General features: G+C 40.9%; 1 protein-coding gene across 3 annotated transcripts in view; it reads right to left on the bottom strand.

Moving 5' to 3' along the window:
- The window catches only part of slc12a5a (solute carrier family 12 member 5a), a 256,090-nt gene that overhangs the window by 6,574 nt on the left and 231,728 nt on the right, over positions 1–17,788 (bottom strand). For 2 of the 3 annotated variants that reach the window (XM_057846905.1, XM_057846907.1), the window contains exons 7-25: positions 14,403–14,650; positions 14,103–14,314; positions 13,869–14,036; positions 13,696–13,794; positions 11,902–11,959; positions 11,664–11,838; positions 11,465–11,583; positions 11,290–11,388; positions 11,089–11,208; positions 9,129–9,233; positions 8,693–8,861; positions 8,300–8,495; positions 7,982–8,151; positions 7,765–7,896; positions 7,598–7,705; positions 7,094–7,219; positions 1,676–1,908; positions 728–742; positions 417–550 (exon numbers count right to left, since the gene is read on the bottom strand). In XM_057846905.1, the coding sequence (XP_057702888.1) occupies positions 417–550; positions 728–742; positions 1,676–1,908; positions 7,094–7,219; positions 7,598–7,705; positions 7,765–7,896; positions 7,982–8,151; positions 8,300–8,495; positions 8,693–8,861; positions 9,129–9,233; positions 11,089–11,208; positions 11,290–11,388; positions 11,465–11,583; positions 11,664–11,838; positions 11,902–11,959; positions 13,696–13,794; positions 13,869–14,036; positions 14,103–14,314; positions 14,403–14,650 (2,686 nt within the window). The remainder of the gene's footprint in view (positions 1–416; positions 551–727; positions 743–1,675; positions 1,909–7,093; positions 7,220–7,597; positions 7,706–7,764; positions 7,897–7,981; positions 8,152–8,299; positions 8,496–8,692; positions 8,862–9,128; positions 9,234–11,088; positions 11,209–11,289; positions 11,389–11,464; positions 11,584–11,663; positions 11,839–11,901; positions 11,960–13,695; positions 13,795–13,868; positions 14,037–14,102; positions 14,315–14,402; positions 14,651–17,788) is intronic. The other variant, XM_057846906.1, reaches the window with a different exon arrangement.

Consider the following 17,788-nt stretch of genomic DNA (forward strand, 5'->3'; position numbering starts at 1 on the left):
TACTATTATTATTTAATTTCCAAGGGTTCCGTGAATGCATATGGGAAACTCGTGGGGTTTGGTATCTTAAGCAACATTAAGAACCACTGCATTCACGGTCAAAGACGTATAAAAAATGTTCCTTATGATGTCCAACTGCTCATAACTAAAACGAACATTTATATACTGAAAGATGTGAATCTTCCATTTTGTAAGTTTTGTGTTCATATTCTTTGGCACTTGAAAAATCAGTCAAAAGTATCGCAAATGGCTGGAAGTAAACGAGTTAAGAACATTACGAAAAAAGAAATTTCCCTGCCTAGAAGCAACCTGCAGAGAGCGTCATCCATTCTAAAACCAATCTTTGCTGTGGCTGCCGCTGGCATTGAAAGATAATTATTTACTGCCAGTCCTCCAAATTCCAATGGAAAGGATACAATTTTCGTCGCCCGTCCGGTTCTTGGGCGGGCCTGGCATGTTGAGCAGGACCAGCTTGGCCTCTGAGGACTTCTTGGTGATGGCCTCGTTGAGTCGCAGTGCCGTGTGCATGCGTCGCACGTTTGACTGGTTCCTGAGCAGGTGCACATAAAAGACAAAAGTTGTTGATACCTATAAGCAAGACAAATCTGCTGCTGTGGTGGTGTTGGTGGTTGACAGATGCTCACTCGCACACGTTTTCATTGGCCTCAACCGCTCATGTCATGTCAAAAATTGTCGGGATGAGTTTTAGAGGATCTGGGGTACTTACAGATTCTCCCATTCACTGCACAGCGGGAGCAAGAAGGGAAAGGTACATATCAGAACCCACAGGTGGTAAAAGTACTCACACTGTACTGAAGCACAAGTACAGATACTTGTGTAAAAACGGTAAACATAGAAGTACTGATTCCAACACGCTTAGTTAAAAAAAAAAAAAAAAAAAAAAGTACATATTAAAATCAAGGCTGGGCAAATTGACAACACACTAAATAAATTGAAATGTATTTTCATTATAAATGTGCATTTTAATCACAGCCAACAAAAAGTTTTAAGCCTTTCGTCTGATTTGTCCGAGCCCAATTCTGAACAGATTCAATTTAGAAAAAAGACAAGAATCTACCTTTGTTTTTCAGAGTCCTGTCTATTAACATTCTACATGCAATGCTTTAACAGTGGTCCAAACATTCAGGCTAATATTGCAGGCTAGCCACCTACATACACCATAAAGAAAAGAATGCTTCTTAATCAAAAAATTTAATCTACCCATCTTCTAATGTATATAAAAGTGATGTTAAAAGTGTTAGGCCAACAATTGAAGTGGTATTTTTATTCTTCAATGTCTGCAATATACAACTTCCTGTTTTGTTATTGTACTTTGTATACCGCAATTGATATACACATTATTTAAGATGAAAAAATTGCAATTGTTCCCCAGCCCTAAATAAAACGCGCTTCCCTATGAAATGAAATGTGAAATTTTACTGTCAGTCACATGCTATCTTGAAAATATGCTGTTTTAAAATTTTTTTTTTAAATCATCTAATGGCATCTTAAACACTTAATATGGATATTTGGTAGCTATTGCTGTAAATAGCAGTGGATATAATATAGGAAGTGAAAAGTCTTAAGAAAAACATAATGAATTTGAATCTCTTTTTTTTTTTTATAAATGACTTTCACCTCTGTTGGAGGCTAACGATTCCATATGTGCACTCACGGCTTCATGTTGAAGATGTCCTTGATGCCACACGGTGTGGCTGCACCTGCCGGCTTGCTAGCTTCCCCATCACACTTCTCCGTCCAGGTCATCTGTACCTGCTCCCCAGGGCTTTGGGCCGCTTCGGCCGGGGCCGGTGTCGCGGCCGGGGCGGCAGGGCTGGTCGGGGTGGTGTTGTCGTGGATGAGCTGCACCTGCGCGGGGGTGGGCACAGGGGGAGAGGTCGACTTTGACTATGAGGAGGAGGAAGAGGAGAAGGACGGATGGGAGCGAAGCCGGAGGTGGAGATACAGGTAAATCCACGAGTGTTGGAATGCGGGTCAAAGTCACAGAATGTTTGAGAGGGACAAGAGAGAGGAAGACTGGTTGAATCAAGAACACCAGCTTGTAAAAGTAAAACATTTTCGTCAAACAGAAGAGACACGAAAGTAGTTTTTTCAATAAAGTAAAAATGGGCAGCCAAGGGCTGCATTTGCAGAGAGGTGCCATGATGTCATCATGAGCAAAACAAACCTGGACGTCTATTCATTATACAGTGGGGCAAATAAGTATTTAGTCAACCACTAATTGTGCAAGTTCTCCCACTTGAAAATATTACAGAGGCCTGTAATTGTCAACATGGGTAAACCTCTACCATGAGAAACAGAATGTGGAAAAAAAGCAGGAAATCACATTATTTGATTTTTAAAGAATTTATTTGCAAATCATGGTGGAAAATAAGTATTTGGTCTATACCAAAAGTTCATCTCAATACTTTGTTATGTACCCTTTGTTGGCAATAACGGAGGCCAAACATTTTCTGTAACTCTTCACAAGCTTTTCACACACTGTTGCTGATATTTTGGCCCATTCCTCCATGCAGATCTCCTCTAGAGCAGTGATGTTTTGGGGCTGTCGTTGGGCAACACGGGCTCTCAACTCCCTCCACAGATTTTCTATGGGGTTGAGATCTAGAGACTGGCTAGGCCACTCCAGGACCTTGAAATGCTTCTTACGAAGCCACTCCTTTGTTGCCCTGGCTGTGTGTTTGTGATCATTGTCATGGTGAAAGACCCAGCCACGTCTCATCTCCAATGCCCTTGCTGATGGAAAGAGATTTTCACTCAAAATCTCTCGATACATGGCCCCATTCATTCTTTCCTTTACACAGATCAGTCGTCCTGGTCCCTTTGCAGAAAAAACAGCCCCAAAGCATGATGTTTCCACCCCCTCGCTTCAAAGTGGGTATGGTGTTCTTCGGATGCAATTCAGTATTCTTTCTCCTCCAAACACGAAAACCTGTGTTTCTACCAAAAAGTTGTATTTTGGTTTCATCTGACCATAGCACATTCTCCCAGTCCTTTTCTGGATCATCCAAATGCTCTCTAGCGAACCGCAGACGGGCCTGGATAAGTACTGGCTTCAGCAGGGGGACACGTCTGGCAGTGCAGGATTTGAGTCCCTGGTGGCGCATTGTGTTACTGATAGTAGCCTTTGTTACTGTGGTCCCAGCTCTCTGTAGGTAATTCACTAGGTCCACCCGTGTGGCTCTGGGATTTTTGCTCACCGTTCCTGTTATCATTTTGACGCCACAGGGTGAGATCTTGCATGGAGCCCCAGATCGAGGGAGATTATCAGTGGTCTTGTATGTCTTCCATTTTCTAATAATTGCTTCCACAGTTGATTTCTTTACACCAAGCGTTTTACCTATTGCAGATTCAGTCTTCCCAGCCTGGTGCAGGTCTACAATTTTGTCTCTGGTGTCCTTCAACAGCTCTTTGGTCTTGGCCATAGTGGAGTATGGAGTGTGACTGGCTGAGACTGTGGACAGGTGTCTTTTATATCGATAATGAGTTAAAACACGTGCCATTAATACAGGTAACGAGTGGAGCCTCGTTAGACCTCGTTAGACGAAGTTAGAACTCTTTGACAGTCAGAAATCTTGCTTGTTTGTAGGTGAGTGAATACTTATTTTCCACTCTGATTTGTAAATAAATTCTTTAAAAATCAAACAATGTGATTTTCTATTTTTTTTCCCACATTCTGTCTCTCATGGTTGAGGTTTACCCATGTTGACAATTACAGGCCTCTCTAATCTTTTCAAGTAGGAGAACTTGCACAATTAGTGGTTGACTAAATACTTATTTGCCCCACTGTAGATGGTGTCAGACCTCAGTCAAAATGTAATATAGCTACTATATTTGTTCGGACTATTAGTCGCACTGGCAAATAAAATGCACAAAGAGGGAAAAAAAAACATTTAAGTATAAGTCGCATTTTGGGGGGTATTTTTATTCATCAGAGACAAAGAAAAAAGATTACACAATATGGTAAAAACGGTAAAAAAGTGAACAGCAGGCTAAAGAGTCTTGTAATTAATAAAAAGCACAACATAATGTATCTTGTTTCCCAAACTCTCGATCTTACTCCAAATCACTATCAACTTTAGGGTCTTTAGTATCACTTCTGAACAACACCACAACTCTGAAAGTAGAGGGCACCCCTTGAGCACCCTTCTCACAACTGTCAGTATGGGGGAAAAAACATACAGCACAAATTGCACCAGAGTATGAGTCATAGGCCCAGCCAAACTATGAAAGAAAGTGCGACTTATAGTCTGAAAAATACAGTATCTCCGTCAATGGCAGTGAAGGAGTTCGAAGTAAAATCATGCTAGTCCCAAATGAGTCAGTCATTTTTTTTTATCTTAATGCAAAAATGAATATGAGAGGTATGGAAATCCAAAAAAACTAATTAAGTCTGTTGATATTTCAAGGCACCGCTGTATTACATACAGGATAAGTCCTCAAAGTAATAGCACACTGTTTGCTAATGACGACCACGTGGTTAAGCGCAGACTAAAATATATATTATATATACAGTGGTACCTCTACATACGAAGTTAATTCGTTCCAGGACCTTGTTTGTTAGTCGTAATGGTCGCATGTCGAGCAGCATTTTCCCATCAGAATACATTATAATCCCATTCGTTCTAGAGCCCGAAAACCTACACTAAACCCTTAAAAATACTGCTGGTACTATTGCAAATAGCAATTACGCAGAGCAAAACAAATATATTATGAATAATAATATAATAATAGTAATACCCATAATTCATGTAACAAATTAGGTTCTAATGTGGCGGATGTGTTTCACGTGCTGTACCTGAACGAGGTGCGTGGCTGACGTGACAGAGTGAGAGAGGACTTTTTACATTCATTTTTCATGTTCAGCTGCGGCAGACAGTAGGCATGTTGTGTTTCACAAGTTCTGAAATACAGTGCCTTGCAAAAGTATTTGGCCCCCTTGAATCTTGCAACCTTTCGCCACATTTCAGGCTTCAAACATAAAGATATGAAATTTAATTTTTTTGTCAAGAATCAACAACAAGTGGGACACAATCGTGAAGTGGAACAACATTTATTGGATAATTTAAACTTTTATAACAAATAAAAAACTGAAAAGTGGGGCGTGCAATATTATTCGGCCCCTTTACTTTCAGTGCAGCAAACTCACTCCAGAAGTTCAGTGAGGATCTCTGAATGATCTAATGTTGTCCTAAATGACCGATGATGATAAATAGAATCCACCTGTGTGTAATCAAGTCTCCGTATAAATGCACCTGCTCTGTGATAGTCTCAGGGTTCTGTTTAAAGTGCAGAGAGCATTATGAAAACCAAGGAACACACCAGGCAGGTCCGAGATACTGTTGTGGAGAAGTTTAAAGCCGGATTTGGATACAAAAAGATTTCCCAAGCTTTAAACATCTCAAGGAGCACTGTGCAAGCCATCATATTGAAATGGAAGGAGCATCAGACCACTGCAAATCTACCAAGACCCGGCCGTCCTTCCAAACTTTCTTCTCAAACAAGGAGAAAACTGATCAGAGATGCAGCCAAGAGGCCCATGATCACTCTGGATGAACTGCAGAGATCTACAACTGAGGTGGGAGCGTCTGTCCATAGGACAACAATCAGTCGTACACTGCACAAATCTGGCCTTTATGGAAGAGTGGCATGAAGAAAGCCATTTCTCAAAGATATCCATAAAAAGTCTCGTTTAAAGTTTGCCACAAGCCACCTGGGAGACACATCAAACATGTGGAAGAAGGTGCTCTGGTCAGATAAAACCAAAATTGAGCTTTTGGGCCACAATGCAAAACGATATGTTTGGCGTAAAAGCAACACAGCTCATCACCCTGAACACACCGTCCCCACTGTCAAACATGGTGGTGGCAGCATCATGGTTTGGGCCTGCTTTTCTTCAGCAGGGACAGGGAAGATGGTTAAAATTGACGGGAAGATGGATGCAGCCAAATACAGGAACATTCTGGAAGAAAAACTGTTGGTATCTGCACAAGACCTGAGACTGGGACGGAGATTTATCTTCCATCAGGACAATGATCCAAAACATAAAGCCAAATCTACAATGGAATGGTTCAAAAATAAACGTATCCAGGTGTTAGAATGGCCAAGTCAAAGTCCAGACCTGAATCCAATCGAGAATCTGTGGAAAGAGCTGAAGACTGCTGTTCACAAACACTCTCCATCCAACCTCACTGAGCTCGAGCTGTTTTGCAAGGAAGAATGGGCAAGAATGTCAGTCTCTCGATGTGCAAAACTGATAGAAACATACCCCAAGCGACTTGCAGCTGTAATTGGAGCAAAAGGTGGCGCTACAAAGTATTAACGCAAGGGGGCCGAATAATATTGCACGCCCCACTTTTCAGTTTTTTATTTGTTAAAAAAGTTTAAATTATCCAATAAATTTTGTTCCACTTCACGATTGTGTCCCACTTGTTGTTGATTCTTGACAAAAAATTAAAATTTTATATCTTTATGTTTGAAGCCTGAAATGTGGCGAAAGGTTGCAAGGTTCAAGGGGGCCGAATACTTTTGCAAGGCACTGTAAATGATTAAAAACCTGTCAAAACTGGCGATTTTTTTTTGGCAATGTTACAATAATAATAATTGTCACCCTAACTTATAAAGACTGGCAAATGGAGGTCGGAGGAGGCCCATCAAGATTGTAGACATTCCACGGCCGTCTTGTCGAGGCAGTTCACAGACGCGCACAACACGCTCATATTTTTCTATCATTTCCATCTTCATTTCAATGGTAACCCTCATCTTTTTCCTTTTTTCACCTGCTGCATTAACATTCTCTGAACCCGTGTTGATTTCTCTCACAAGAAAATCTGCCGTGCGTCCGTCTTGCGGGAAAACAAACTGCGGCGCTGCCATTAATTGTCGTATTTCGAGCATGTCGTCGGATGTAGAAACAAATAGCGAGTCAAATTTTACGTCGGATGTTGAAAAGATCGTGTGTTGAGGTACCACTGTTTGTGTGTGTGTGCTTGCTTGTGTATACTCTTTCCACGCATGCCTTTCCTAGGTGTTTTAAAGTGAAATGTGCCCACTCATTTAACTGGTTCTTTACCTCCTCTTCTGGTTTCTCCTCCTTGCCAGCAGCTGGTGGTTCTTCACCCACACTTAGCTGGGTGGTCACAGACCCCGGGTTCTTGCGCCGAATGGAGCCACGGGACGAGTCGGTAATACTCTGGATCTGAGGGGGATTATTGAAAAAAGTAAGAACATTAATGATTTTTCTTTGTTTTTAAAAGCAGGGTTGTTTATGAAGCATGGCACGCAATGAATAAAAGCGACCTGAAGAAGGTAATAATAGCACAGCTCCAATCAATATCTTTTTATTCTGTCCTTCTTCCAAGACATGGTGCTGTCACGCACCACAGCAAAGAAACAGAAGGGGAATACGACGTCCCACCCCGCTGATTTAACCCAAAATCCACTTCGGTCCAGCAGCGCTTTATGTGACATGTCGAGTCAAATCAATGCGAGCCACGCCGAGCTGAACCTGTCAAGTCGCATTTGTGAACATGTTTTTGAGTGTGCCATTCTCAAAGAGTGAGGAGGACTTTCTTACCTCCCTCTCACGCTCATTCTTAGTCAGGTTGATCTGCTTTAGCATCTGTGAGCGTTGTTCCATTACCAGGGTCTTTTCGTAGGTGTACGCCGAGATGTCGCTGTCGTGCTGGAGAAAGGCAAGACAAATTGAGAACATTTTTTTTCTTTATTAACATGTTAACTCACCATTTCTACCACTTCCACCATAGCATCAATACGGAGATGATAGAGGAAGGTGGTCAAGTCTTTCTTCATTTGAATGCTGTTGTCGTCCATCTGAGCCACAGTAAAGATGCGCATCTTGCACTTTCTCCAAACCTGAGGCAGTCACGAAAAAAGGACAAACATTTTCACACCTATACGCTTCTACTTGCGGGTGAGGTGAAAAGTATCTGGGTGGTACCTTATGCTGGCGCAGGAGGAAGGGGAGCAGCATCAGCATGCCTCCGTCATGGACAATCCACCACACGTCGATGTGACCCTCAGTAAAACGCTCGCCATTTGACGGGAAGGCCGCAATGTTTTTGGGCACCAGCAAAGCCAAATGAGCGGCAGTAGTTTCTCTCACTAGCTCTGCAAGGAGGACAGGTCAGACAAATTGACGAATCAAGTTTTACTTAATTAATTCAGGGCAATCATAGACTAATGTGACCATGCAGCTGCGCAAAGAACCTAACAGAGTTAGGCACATGGGGTCGTGCTTAGGTGATATTCAACGTACCGACAAAATTCCTCCAGGTCTGATGCTCGTCACCCTGCTTCCAGTTGCGTGGCCATGACACCAGCATGGCATTGTGCTTCAGGCCACCCAGCCCGCTGGCCTGGAGCAGGTGGGAGGTGGCGTCTCGCAGATTGGATGACACCGTCACTACGCAGAAGCCCTTTACCTTCTCCGTCTCCATCAGTTTACGCAGTGACTACAAACACGCAGGTTTGGAAATTCAATGCGCCTGAATGTAATTAAACAATTCTCAAAAAGACACAGGCAGTCGCCATTTCAGCTTATGTTCTCCAAAAAAGCTTTCCCTTATCCACCCCCTTGTTTTCTTTTCCCCATCGAAGAAATTGGGCCACTGTGTGTGATAGCAGATGGTGACCCAGCAGTCTATCCTACCTGTTCTGCCCGTTGGGTGTGTTCATAGTTGTCCAGGTAAGTGCCCACCAGCGCCGTGCCAACAATGGTCAATCCTTTGCCCGCTTTCAGCTGGTTGGTGAGCGAGAGCAGCCTGGGCTGCTCCACATTCTGCTCGGCATCCGTGCTCACAAGCACCAGCAACTGGGGCCTGGGGGGGACAAAGCCACAGTACAAGGGGGCGGCGAAAGAAGTCCAGAGTGGGGGGAAACTAAACAGAACCAAGGCACGAAAGGGGAAGCAGCTGAAGGGGAGCAAGTCAAAAAGTACAAGTGGAGAAAGTACGATGTGTTAACTCTTGTTGCTTTGCAACGCGTCTGATGTGGAAAACCTTATTAGCTGTGAGATTGACACACGTGTTTCTCTGTTAATGAGCAACAAACCACACACAACTATACATGCGTTTTTGTGTGTTTACCTCCAGTTCTTCGTGTGGGGGGGTCCTTCCTCCAGACGCATGAGTGCGTAACGTGCGGCGCTCAGGGACAGACCTCGAATTCCGTCGCCCCACTCCTTCTCCGCACTGCGAAATGCATACAAACCAAACACGGCCACTCATCAATCAAGTTGTCATTTATCACGGGCTCAATTTAAATGCAATGCGACACAGCAGAGTGCTGGCTGCAACATGAGTTACTTGTGCACAGGCTGCAAGAGCGGAAAGATTTAAGTACAAATGGATTTTCAAGTTGGTCATTTTTTCAAACGTGATTCTTCTATACCTTGATATGTAATAACAGTTTAAGGGTTAGCTGCAAGTCTCAAAGTACAACAAATTACTGTATATATGATTTGTAATTTAGCAATGTATTTTTTTACCATGTAAAATCTCTACCTTTTAATTCAATTATGTCTTAATGGAATTGGTGAGCACAGTATTTTATGAATTATTTCAGTTTATTCAATTTATTCATATTCATCATTTTATGTTTTTAGTTTAGGGTTTGACATTGTCATTAATTGATGTCTAATATTTAGATTAAAAAAAAAGACTTTAAAAAATTATTCACTCGCATATTTTAAACTTTTAAACAAATTATGTCACAATGAAAAAATAGTGTCTGTAAATAGGTCAAGGATATTTACCTCATAACTATCACTCAATTGTATTTTTTTTTTTGTTACTGTTGCATTTTCCCCAATATTTTAGATGATAAATAATCGATCCAAATAAAGAAAAATTGAAAAAGAAAAACAAAACGTTTAAAAGGGGAAATATTTTTTAAAAAAGAAAATCTCGACCACTCCTTTTTGTCTGTGACTTCTGCATCACGTCCCTTGTTAAATTACCGTGTTTCACCCATAAAATCCCCACAAAGTCCGGCTGTGGCCATTCACAGCTGTGTCTTTACACTCGGTGATACATGCTACATGGAGTTATTGAATGGAAACAAGGTAAGTACGCGATAATATCGCGTTGAAATCATGGTGTCTTTAATTATGCTCTCTCATACTCTCACCTCGAGTTACCAGGAAGCCATAAAAAGACAATGCAGTCGAACGCTGGCGCGAGAATTATGGACATTATCTCTGACCCTTGTTGCCGTTTGGATTGCTGATTATGAATGATATCGATGTATTAGATACTTTAGATGCTTAAATCATCAAGCCAATATACAATACATAATCAATATACAATAAACAGATAGTGTTATGTACTCACAATTATATGTTGCCTTTATGCATATGGAGCCTTTTTTCTCAGTATCTCACATTCACATTCTTTAATGGTAATTAAAAAAATATTTTAAAAGCCCACTGCAAATATTAAAATATTATGGTATTGGAATTGAGCCACTAAAATTCCCCTGGAAATGTTTTTGGTTTGCACAGATTAAAATCAAGCCAAATCAAAAACTTTATGCAGTAAAGTTATCATTAACTATACAGCTAACTCCCCGTTTAGCCGTTTAGGGTGTAGAAAACCGTTTTTTAGGTGAGAAACCTGAAGAAAATTAAAAGTCTTCAAAATTTTTCACTCACCTGATTGGACCTAATTTTAAGGTGTCAAAAATGCTCTCCTGTTCAAAATGAGTTAGGGTTTCTTCCCCCAGAAAATAAAGATTTTAAGCTTTCCAATGATGTATTACACATGCATATAGGATAATTTTGGAATTTGGCCAAATTGAGGGTCTCAGAACGGAACCTGAACGGAAGTGTTTTCTAAACTTCAGTTGACATTTTTCATGTAATGAAACATCAGACATTTGGAAATCATTCTTTTTACTAACGAGACATACTTAAAAGATGGCAATGATCGTTGATCGATGTCGATCGATTTGACTGGCTCGCTATTTAAATCAATTGCCCTTAATCCTATCATATACTTACTCTATATGTAATGTAATTGATTATCACCACTTTTGCTTTCCACTCACCCCGCAAACTCAATATACTTGTAAATGGAGCCGGCAATCACCATGGCGACAATGGCGTAGTACCAAGAGCACAGGAACATGAGAGTGAGACACAAGCTCATACCCAAGAAGGACAGAGTCCTGTCGGGGAAAAAAGACCAAAGAACTGAGAGGACGTACATCCCTCATTAAAATTGCACTGTGAGTGTTTTGTATTCGCACCAGTGGTAGAACTTAAAGCGGGGTCTCCAGTTGGGGGTCCGCAACAGAGTTTGTAAAGCGCATGCCAGGTTCACGAACATGTAGCACATGAGGAAAAACCTGTGGGGTGACACGGGATGAGATCTTCTATAAAAATGACACCTTGAATTTCCCTTGAAAAGTTTGAAGAATTCACATGGACAAGATGGGAGCTACTGAGTCCAAAGATGCGATGAGGATTCCGCTTTCGCAGATAAATGCTGTCAGCAGCAAGGACCACGTGGGCTCCCCATTTGCCTTCCCGTGGCCAAAAATCTGCAAACCCCACCCCCACAATAACACTAAATTTTCCAATTTTCAAAATGAGTTTAATCGCAAATCTGTACTGTACTGACCCGCAACGCAGGTACGATTCCATCCTTGGCTATAGCCTGTAGGAGACGCGGTGCCCCCGTTAGGCTCTGCAGACCAGCCCCACAAGTGGAGAAAAAGGAGCCAATTACGATGACCCATGGCGATGGCCACGCCAACGTGCCGATAACCAGGTTTCCGTGCACCCCTTCCCCAAACCTAAAGCGGGACAGATTGCATCAGGTTATGGAGTCAAAAATTGTGGGTCTGGGGAACACTTACTTGTCTCGGAGGACCACGCCGTCGATGCAAGCGCCAAAGAGAATAACGCTGGACATGTCTGAGCAGGTTTTAATAAGGAACAAATGTGATTGTTTAACACAGATGTCAAACTCAAGGTCTGGAGGCCCCACCGTATAACTATACAAAAATTGAAGTAAAATTTCTATAGTCTTCAATAAAAACAGAGAACGGTGTACTCCAAAAACTGGACATTTTCTGTCATTAAAAAAATTATAATAAAATAATTTTTATATAGATTTATAAAATAATAAGAAAATATTTACTGCTTCTGCCAAAATAAGAAATAAATAAATAAAAACAAAAATCGACTGGTTTCCCCGTATTTGTACATGAAAACCAAAAAATGCCAGACAAACCTAAAAATGATCTAAAAAAACAAATAAAAAGAAATTAGTTTTATTTGAATTAAAAAGAGAATATTAATTCCCTTTGTCAATTAAAATGTAAATATATAAAAAGGAAAAAGAGAAAAATTGCAATTCGGACATTCCACCTAAGCGGATTTGGACAATTTTTAGGTCAACAATGTCATTATATCGACTATAGTGGGTTCATCATGGCAGCCCAAGATGGCAGGCATACAACGTGGGCCGCAACAAAGGTGAGTTTGAAACACCAGGTCTAAAATCCCCCTCATTTAATTAAAAGATTGAATTTTGTCAAAGTCTATTCAAAAATCAACTCGCAGAGGCAAATTTATTTATATAGCACAATTCAACACAAAGGCAATTCAGAGATCCATAACAATTGAAATTGTGCAGTAAAAATAAGTTTTGTAACGGTTTGCCTCTGCTTCGCTGAAAGATGATGTAGTCAAAGGCAAGGATTCCAACAGAAGACATATGACTCAATGGAAAACAGCAGTCGAGACTCGTTGACTTTATTGTGCGACTGGTCAGAATATGATAAAATATATGAGATTTTACCATATAAGTTCAAATTCACCACAACACAGCGCAAATGCGAAGGAAAGAGAGAGTGCTAGTCACGGAAGCAACTGGACTCCCATTATCATCAGATCTCGGGAGCCTCGACTTGACACAACAGAAGGGATAGCGAATGAAAAACTACGGTAATAATTTATCATATGAAAATATTGAAACGGGGATTTTTTACTGGTGTACTTTTGACGATGCCGGGGCCAACAACACTGGCTAAAGCCTTGTTGTTTCGTTCCAGTGTCATCGTGAACTCTTCATTGGTATAACACGTCATTTGTCATTTGGTCAAAGCAGTCTTCAGTATGATTAAATCAAAACAACTGAATATTTACTGGCTTGCGCACTCTTGTGCTCAATCCACTGAGCTCACCGCTTGGTCGGAGGGAAAAAAGAGGCTATACAGCAGTGTTCGTAGTGGAGAAATTTCCTAAGCAACATGTATTAACCAATGTACCATACACAACACATACCCCCCCCCAATAAAAATGCTGTCCGCCACAAAAATTAAACCTAACGAATGGGAGCGGTGCACGCGAAAAAGTCTGCTTTTGATTACATCTCTTCCAGTTATTGACACCGGCTTCCTGGCCAACAGTGAACTAAGATTAAAGCGGTTTTGCAAATTTTTGGTTCATTTTACAAACAAAAGGACTATAGGTTATTGCTCAGTGACATCCAATCTATCAAATTCAGTAATGTACTCTCTGATGTCATAGATAGATCGATAAGACCAACAGGGACTTTTAAGATTAAGCCCTGTGGAACACTGTTGACATAAATGACTTAAACATTGGACGCTGTTCTACAGAGGAAAGTGGTGAATAAAGGATACAAACGAAGGAGGTGGTGGTGATAGCAGCAATGGTTCCTATGGGGATGGACTTCTGGGCGTCGCGCAGGTCACCGGAACGGTTAGACCCAGCCATGATTCCTGCACATAACCACACAAACGCCCGATTTTAGCACCAATGAATTTATGCTGTCCACCCAGAAAGCGTGCTTCACCTGTCACCGAAGGGAAGTAAATGCCAACCAGCAGTGTGAAGAAGCTGGTGATGTCGGCTAGCACGTAGCGGTTGGCGTTGGTCAGTGGCTCGTCCGGCTCCTCCACGGACTCCATGTTGAGGCGGGCGATCAAGTCGCCCTTCTCGTAGTAAGTTCCGAACACGTTTTCTGCACAGGGCCGGAAGTTATTACTTTCCTAGTGACTAAACAAGAAGGTTACTTTGTCGAACCAACCTGTCCAGATTCCGCTGGTGACTCCAGGGATTCCCTGGATCTGTGTCACATTATTGGCCTCAAAGAATTTGTCGCAGGTGGCGTTGAGCAGGGACGAGTCGCAGAACATGCGCCACAGCTGGGTGGTTATCGTTCCGTTGGCCGTCTCCACCGTCTTGGCGCAAACATCGAACGTTTTCCACACCAACGTGCGGTTGCCCAACAGACAAACACTAATTAAAAAAACACACACGGAAAATGTTACAATTGATTTTGAACCATGTATTCTCTCTATTTTCACCACTACATTCCAGGACTCACGGAAAGTCGGGCGGTTCCACGCCAGTCTTGATGACGCCAGCATAGACGGCCAAGATGGAGAGAATGACGCAGGCGAGGAAGACCAAGGCTAGCTTGTTAACGTACTTGACGCCGACGAACACCACGGTGGCCATGGATGTGAGCAGAATGGTGCCATACACACGCATGTTATTGAGTAGAGCCGCTTCCGCCTCGGCACCCTCTAAGCCCTCCAGTGGGAAGATGGCCGCTTTGGGCACGATGTAGATCTGGCAGAACCAGTAGAGATGTCACATTATTATTATTTTTAGTACAGTTGTTCAATAGTAACGGCCACCCAATAATATCAGCCGATATAAGTATTTATACTAATATCGGAAAAATATCGGTATCGGTTTTGCGCCAGTAGGTATGCTGGGTCATCAATTAATGTACATTCCCTGGAACCTGTGTGCATGGGCTGGTCACAGCTCAGCAGCTGTGCTTATAGTGACCTCTAGATGTCTCCAAAATACCATGCATGTCACCAGAAAGAAATAGTCACTAAGAAAAGTAATTATACCCATTATTATAATAAAAAATCAGTGCATAAACCCAGCAAAATGCATCTTGAGAATTGTCATTGCATTGGCATGCCCTATTATTGCCTGCCTGTATTTGTAATGCTTTGGTCTCCCCCTAGTGGCTCTTTGGGGTAACTAATGGAAATGTGATTTCTTTGTGTTTTGCCTTTTACAGTGGGGAGAACAAGTATTTGATACACTGCGGATTTTACTGGTTTTCCCACTTGCAAAGCATGTAGATGTCTGTAATTTGTTTCATAACTTCTCTTCAACTGTGAGGGACGGAATCTAATACAAAAAAACCAAAAACAAACAGAAAATCACGTTGTATGATTTTTAAATAATAAATTTGCATTTAATTGCATGAAATAAGTATTTGATACATCACAAAAATTGAACTTAATATTTGGTACAGAAACCTTTGTTTGCTATTACAGATACCAAACGTTTCCTGTAGTCCTTGACAAGGTTTGCACACACTGCAGCAGGGATTTTGGCCCACTCCTCCATGCAGATCTTCTCCAGAGCCTTCAGGTTTCGGGGCTGCTGCCGGGCAACACAGACTTTCAGCTCCCTCCATAGATTTTCTATCGGGTTCAGATCTGGTGACTGGCTAGGCCACTCCAGGACCTTAAGATGCTTCTTACGGAGCCACTCTTTAGTTGCCTTGGCTGTGTGCTTTGGGTCGTTGTCATGCTGGAAGACCCAACCACGACCCATCTTCAGGGCTCTCACTGAAGGAAGGGGGTTGTCAGCCAAGATCTGGCGATACATAGCCCCATCCATCCTCCCCTCAATACGGTGCAGTCGTCCTGTACCCTTGGCAGAGAAGCAGCCCCAAAAAATGATGTTTCCTCCTCCATGTTTCACGGTTGGGATGGTGTTCTTGGGGTTGTACTCATCCTTCTTTTTCCTTCAAACATGACGAGCCGAGTTTAGACCAAAAAGTTCAATTTTGGTCTCATCCGACCACATGACCTTCTCCCATTGCTCCTCTGGAACATCCAGATGGTCAGTGGCAAACTTCAGACGTGTCTGGACATGCACTGGCTTCAGCAGCGGGACCTTGCGTGTGCTGTAGGATTTTAATCCATGACGGCGTAATGTGTTTCTGATGGTTTTCTTCGAGACTGTGGTTCCAGCTCTCTTCAGGTCATTGACCAGGTCCTGCCGCGTAGTTCTGGGCTGATCCCTCACCTTCCTCATGATCAGTGATGCCCCACAAGGTGAGATTTTGCATGGAGCCCCAGAGCGAGGCAGACTGACCGTCAACTTGAACTTCTTCCATTTTCTAATAATCGCTCCAACAGTTGTTACCTTCTCACCAAGCTGCTTGCTTATTTTCCTGTAGCCCATCCCAGCCTTGTGCAGGTCTATTATTTTATCCCTGATGTCCTTACACAGCTCTTTGGTCTTGGCCATTGTGGAGAGGTTGGAGTTTGTTTGTTTGAGCATGTGAACAGGTGTCTTTTATACATGTAACAAGTTCAAACAGGTGCAGTTACTTCCGGTAATGAGTGGAGAACAGGAGGGGTTCTTAAAAAAGAACTAAGAGCCAAAATATTTACTAGTTGGTAATGTATCAAATATTTCATGTAGTTAAATACAAATTTATTATTTAAAAATTATACAATGTGATTTTCTGGATTTTTGTATTAGATTCCGTCCCTCACAGTTGAAGAGAACTTATGATACAAATTACAGACCTCTACATGGCTTGCAAGTGGGAAAACCAGCAAAATCGGCAGTGTATCAAATACGTGTTCTCCCCACTGTATATAATCACAGACGTTTTAGCTCATTTCAATGTATTTTATTTGTATGGGACATTATTTTGGAACTTCTATAACTTCAGTTGAAGTTGTTCTCTTATTTTTCACAGATACTTTATTTCATTTGAAGTTGTTATATTCATCACATTTGAAGCATCCACTGGGGCATCACATTACAATTATCATTAATATGTGAAGTCCACGGCCGTATATATGGATATCAGTTTGATATCGGTATCGCATTTTTGAGTTGGACAACATCGGGCATAGGTAAAAAAAATCATTATCAGACAACTCAAATTTTAAGTCATTTCGAAAAATAGTATAGAAGACGTCTAATACAAAAGTACCGTAAAGTATACAGTGAGGTAAATAATTATGAAATTAAAACAATTAAATATAAATATATACGTTAAGTTAACTGAATTTCATTTATATTACAGTAATTTCACATCAACTGCATGAAAACAAAGCACTACACTATGGTAAAGGGTAATTTAGAAAAAAGGAAGATAAACATTTCAAAAAGAGATAAAATACAAGGTGCTTTTGTAAATCATAAACAGAAAATATGTAAAAATAAAATGTTTGAATGTTAACTGAGAGTAGGAATATATAAAATAAAACAAATATAAAGTTAAATATATTGTTGAATAAAGTGCAAAAAAATAAAATACACTAAGGTATTCATCTTATATTTTTATGATGATTATGATGTGAAATATTTTAAAATTGTGAAGGCCGTGGTACTTATTCATTTATTCTTTAAATATTTTTTTATTTTTAAATTGAAATTCCTCACTTTTGTATTTTTATGTTTTATTTCATTTTTAAAATGTAAAATACATTTGTTTTTTATGTATTATTTATTTCTTTAAATACATTTTATACTTTTGAATTTTATTTAATGAAGTATGTGTGGTTTAGGTAAGGAGGCTAGCACGTTATTATGTATTAAGTATATAAATATATATATATTTTTTTTAATTGAGAAATATATAAAATATAAGAAAAAAGAATTGAAACAAAATATTTCAAACAAAAATAGGATGGTATTGAGTTTCGAATAACA

This window comes from Corythoichthys intestinalis, chromosome 9 (genome assembly GCF_030265065.1).
Source record: "Corythoichthys intestinalis isolate RoL2023-P3 chromosome 9, ASM3026506v1, whole genome shotgun sequence".
Classification (NCBI taxonomy): Eukaryota; Metazoa; Chordata; class Actinopteri; order Syngnathiformes; family Syngnathidae; genus Corythoichthys; species Corythoichthys intestinalis.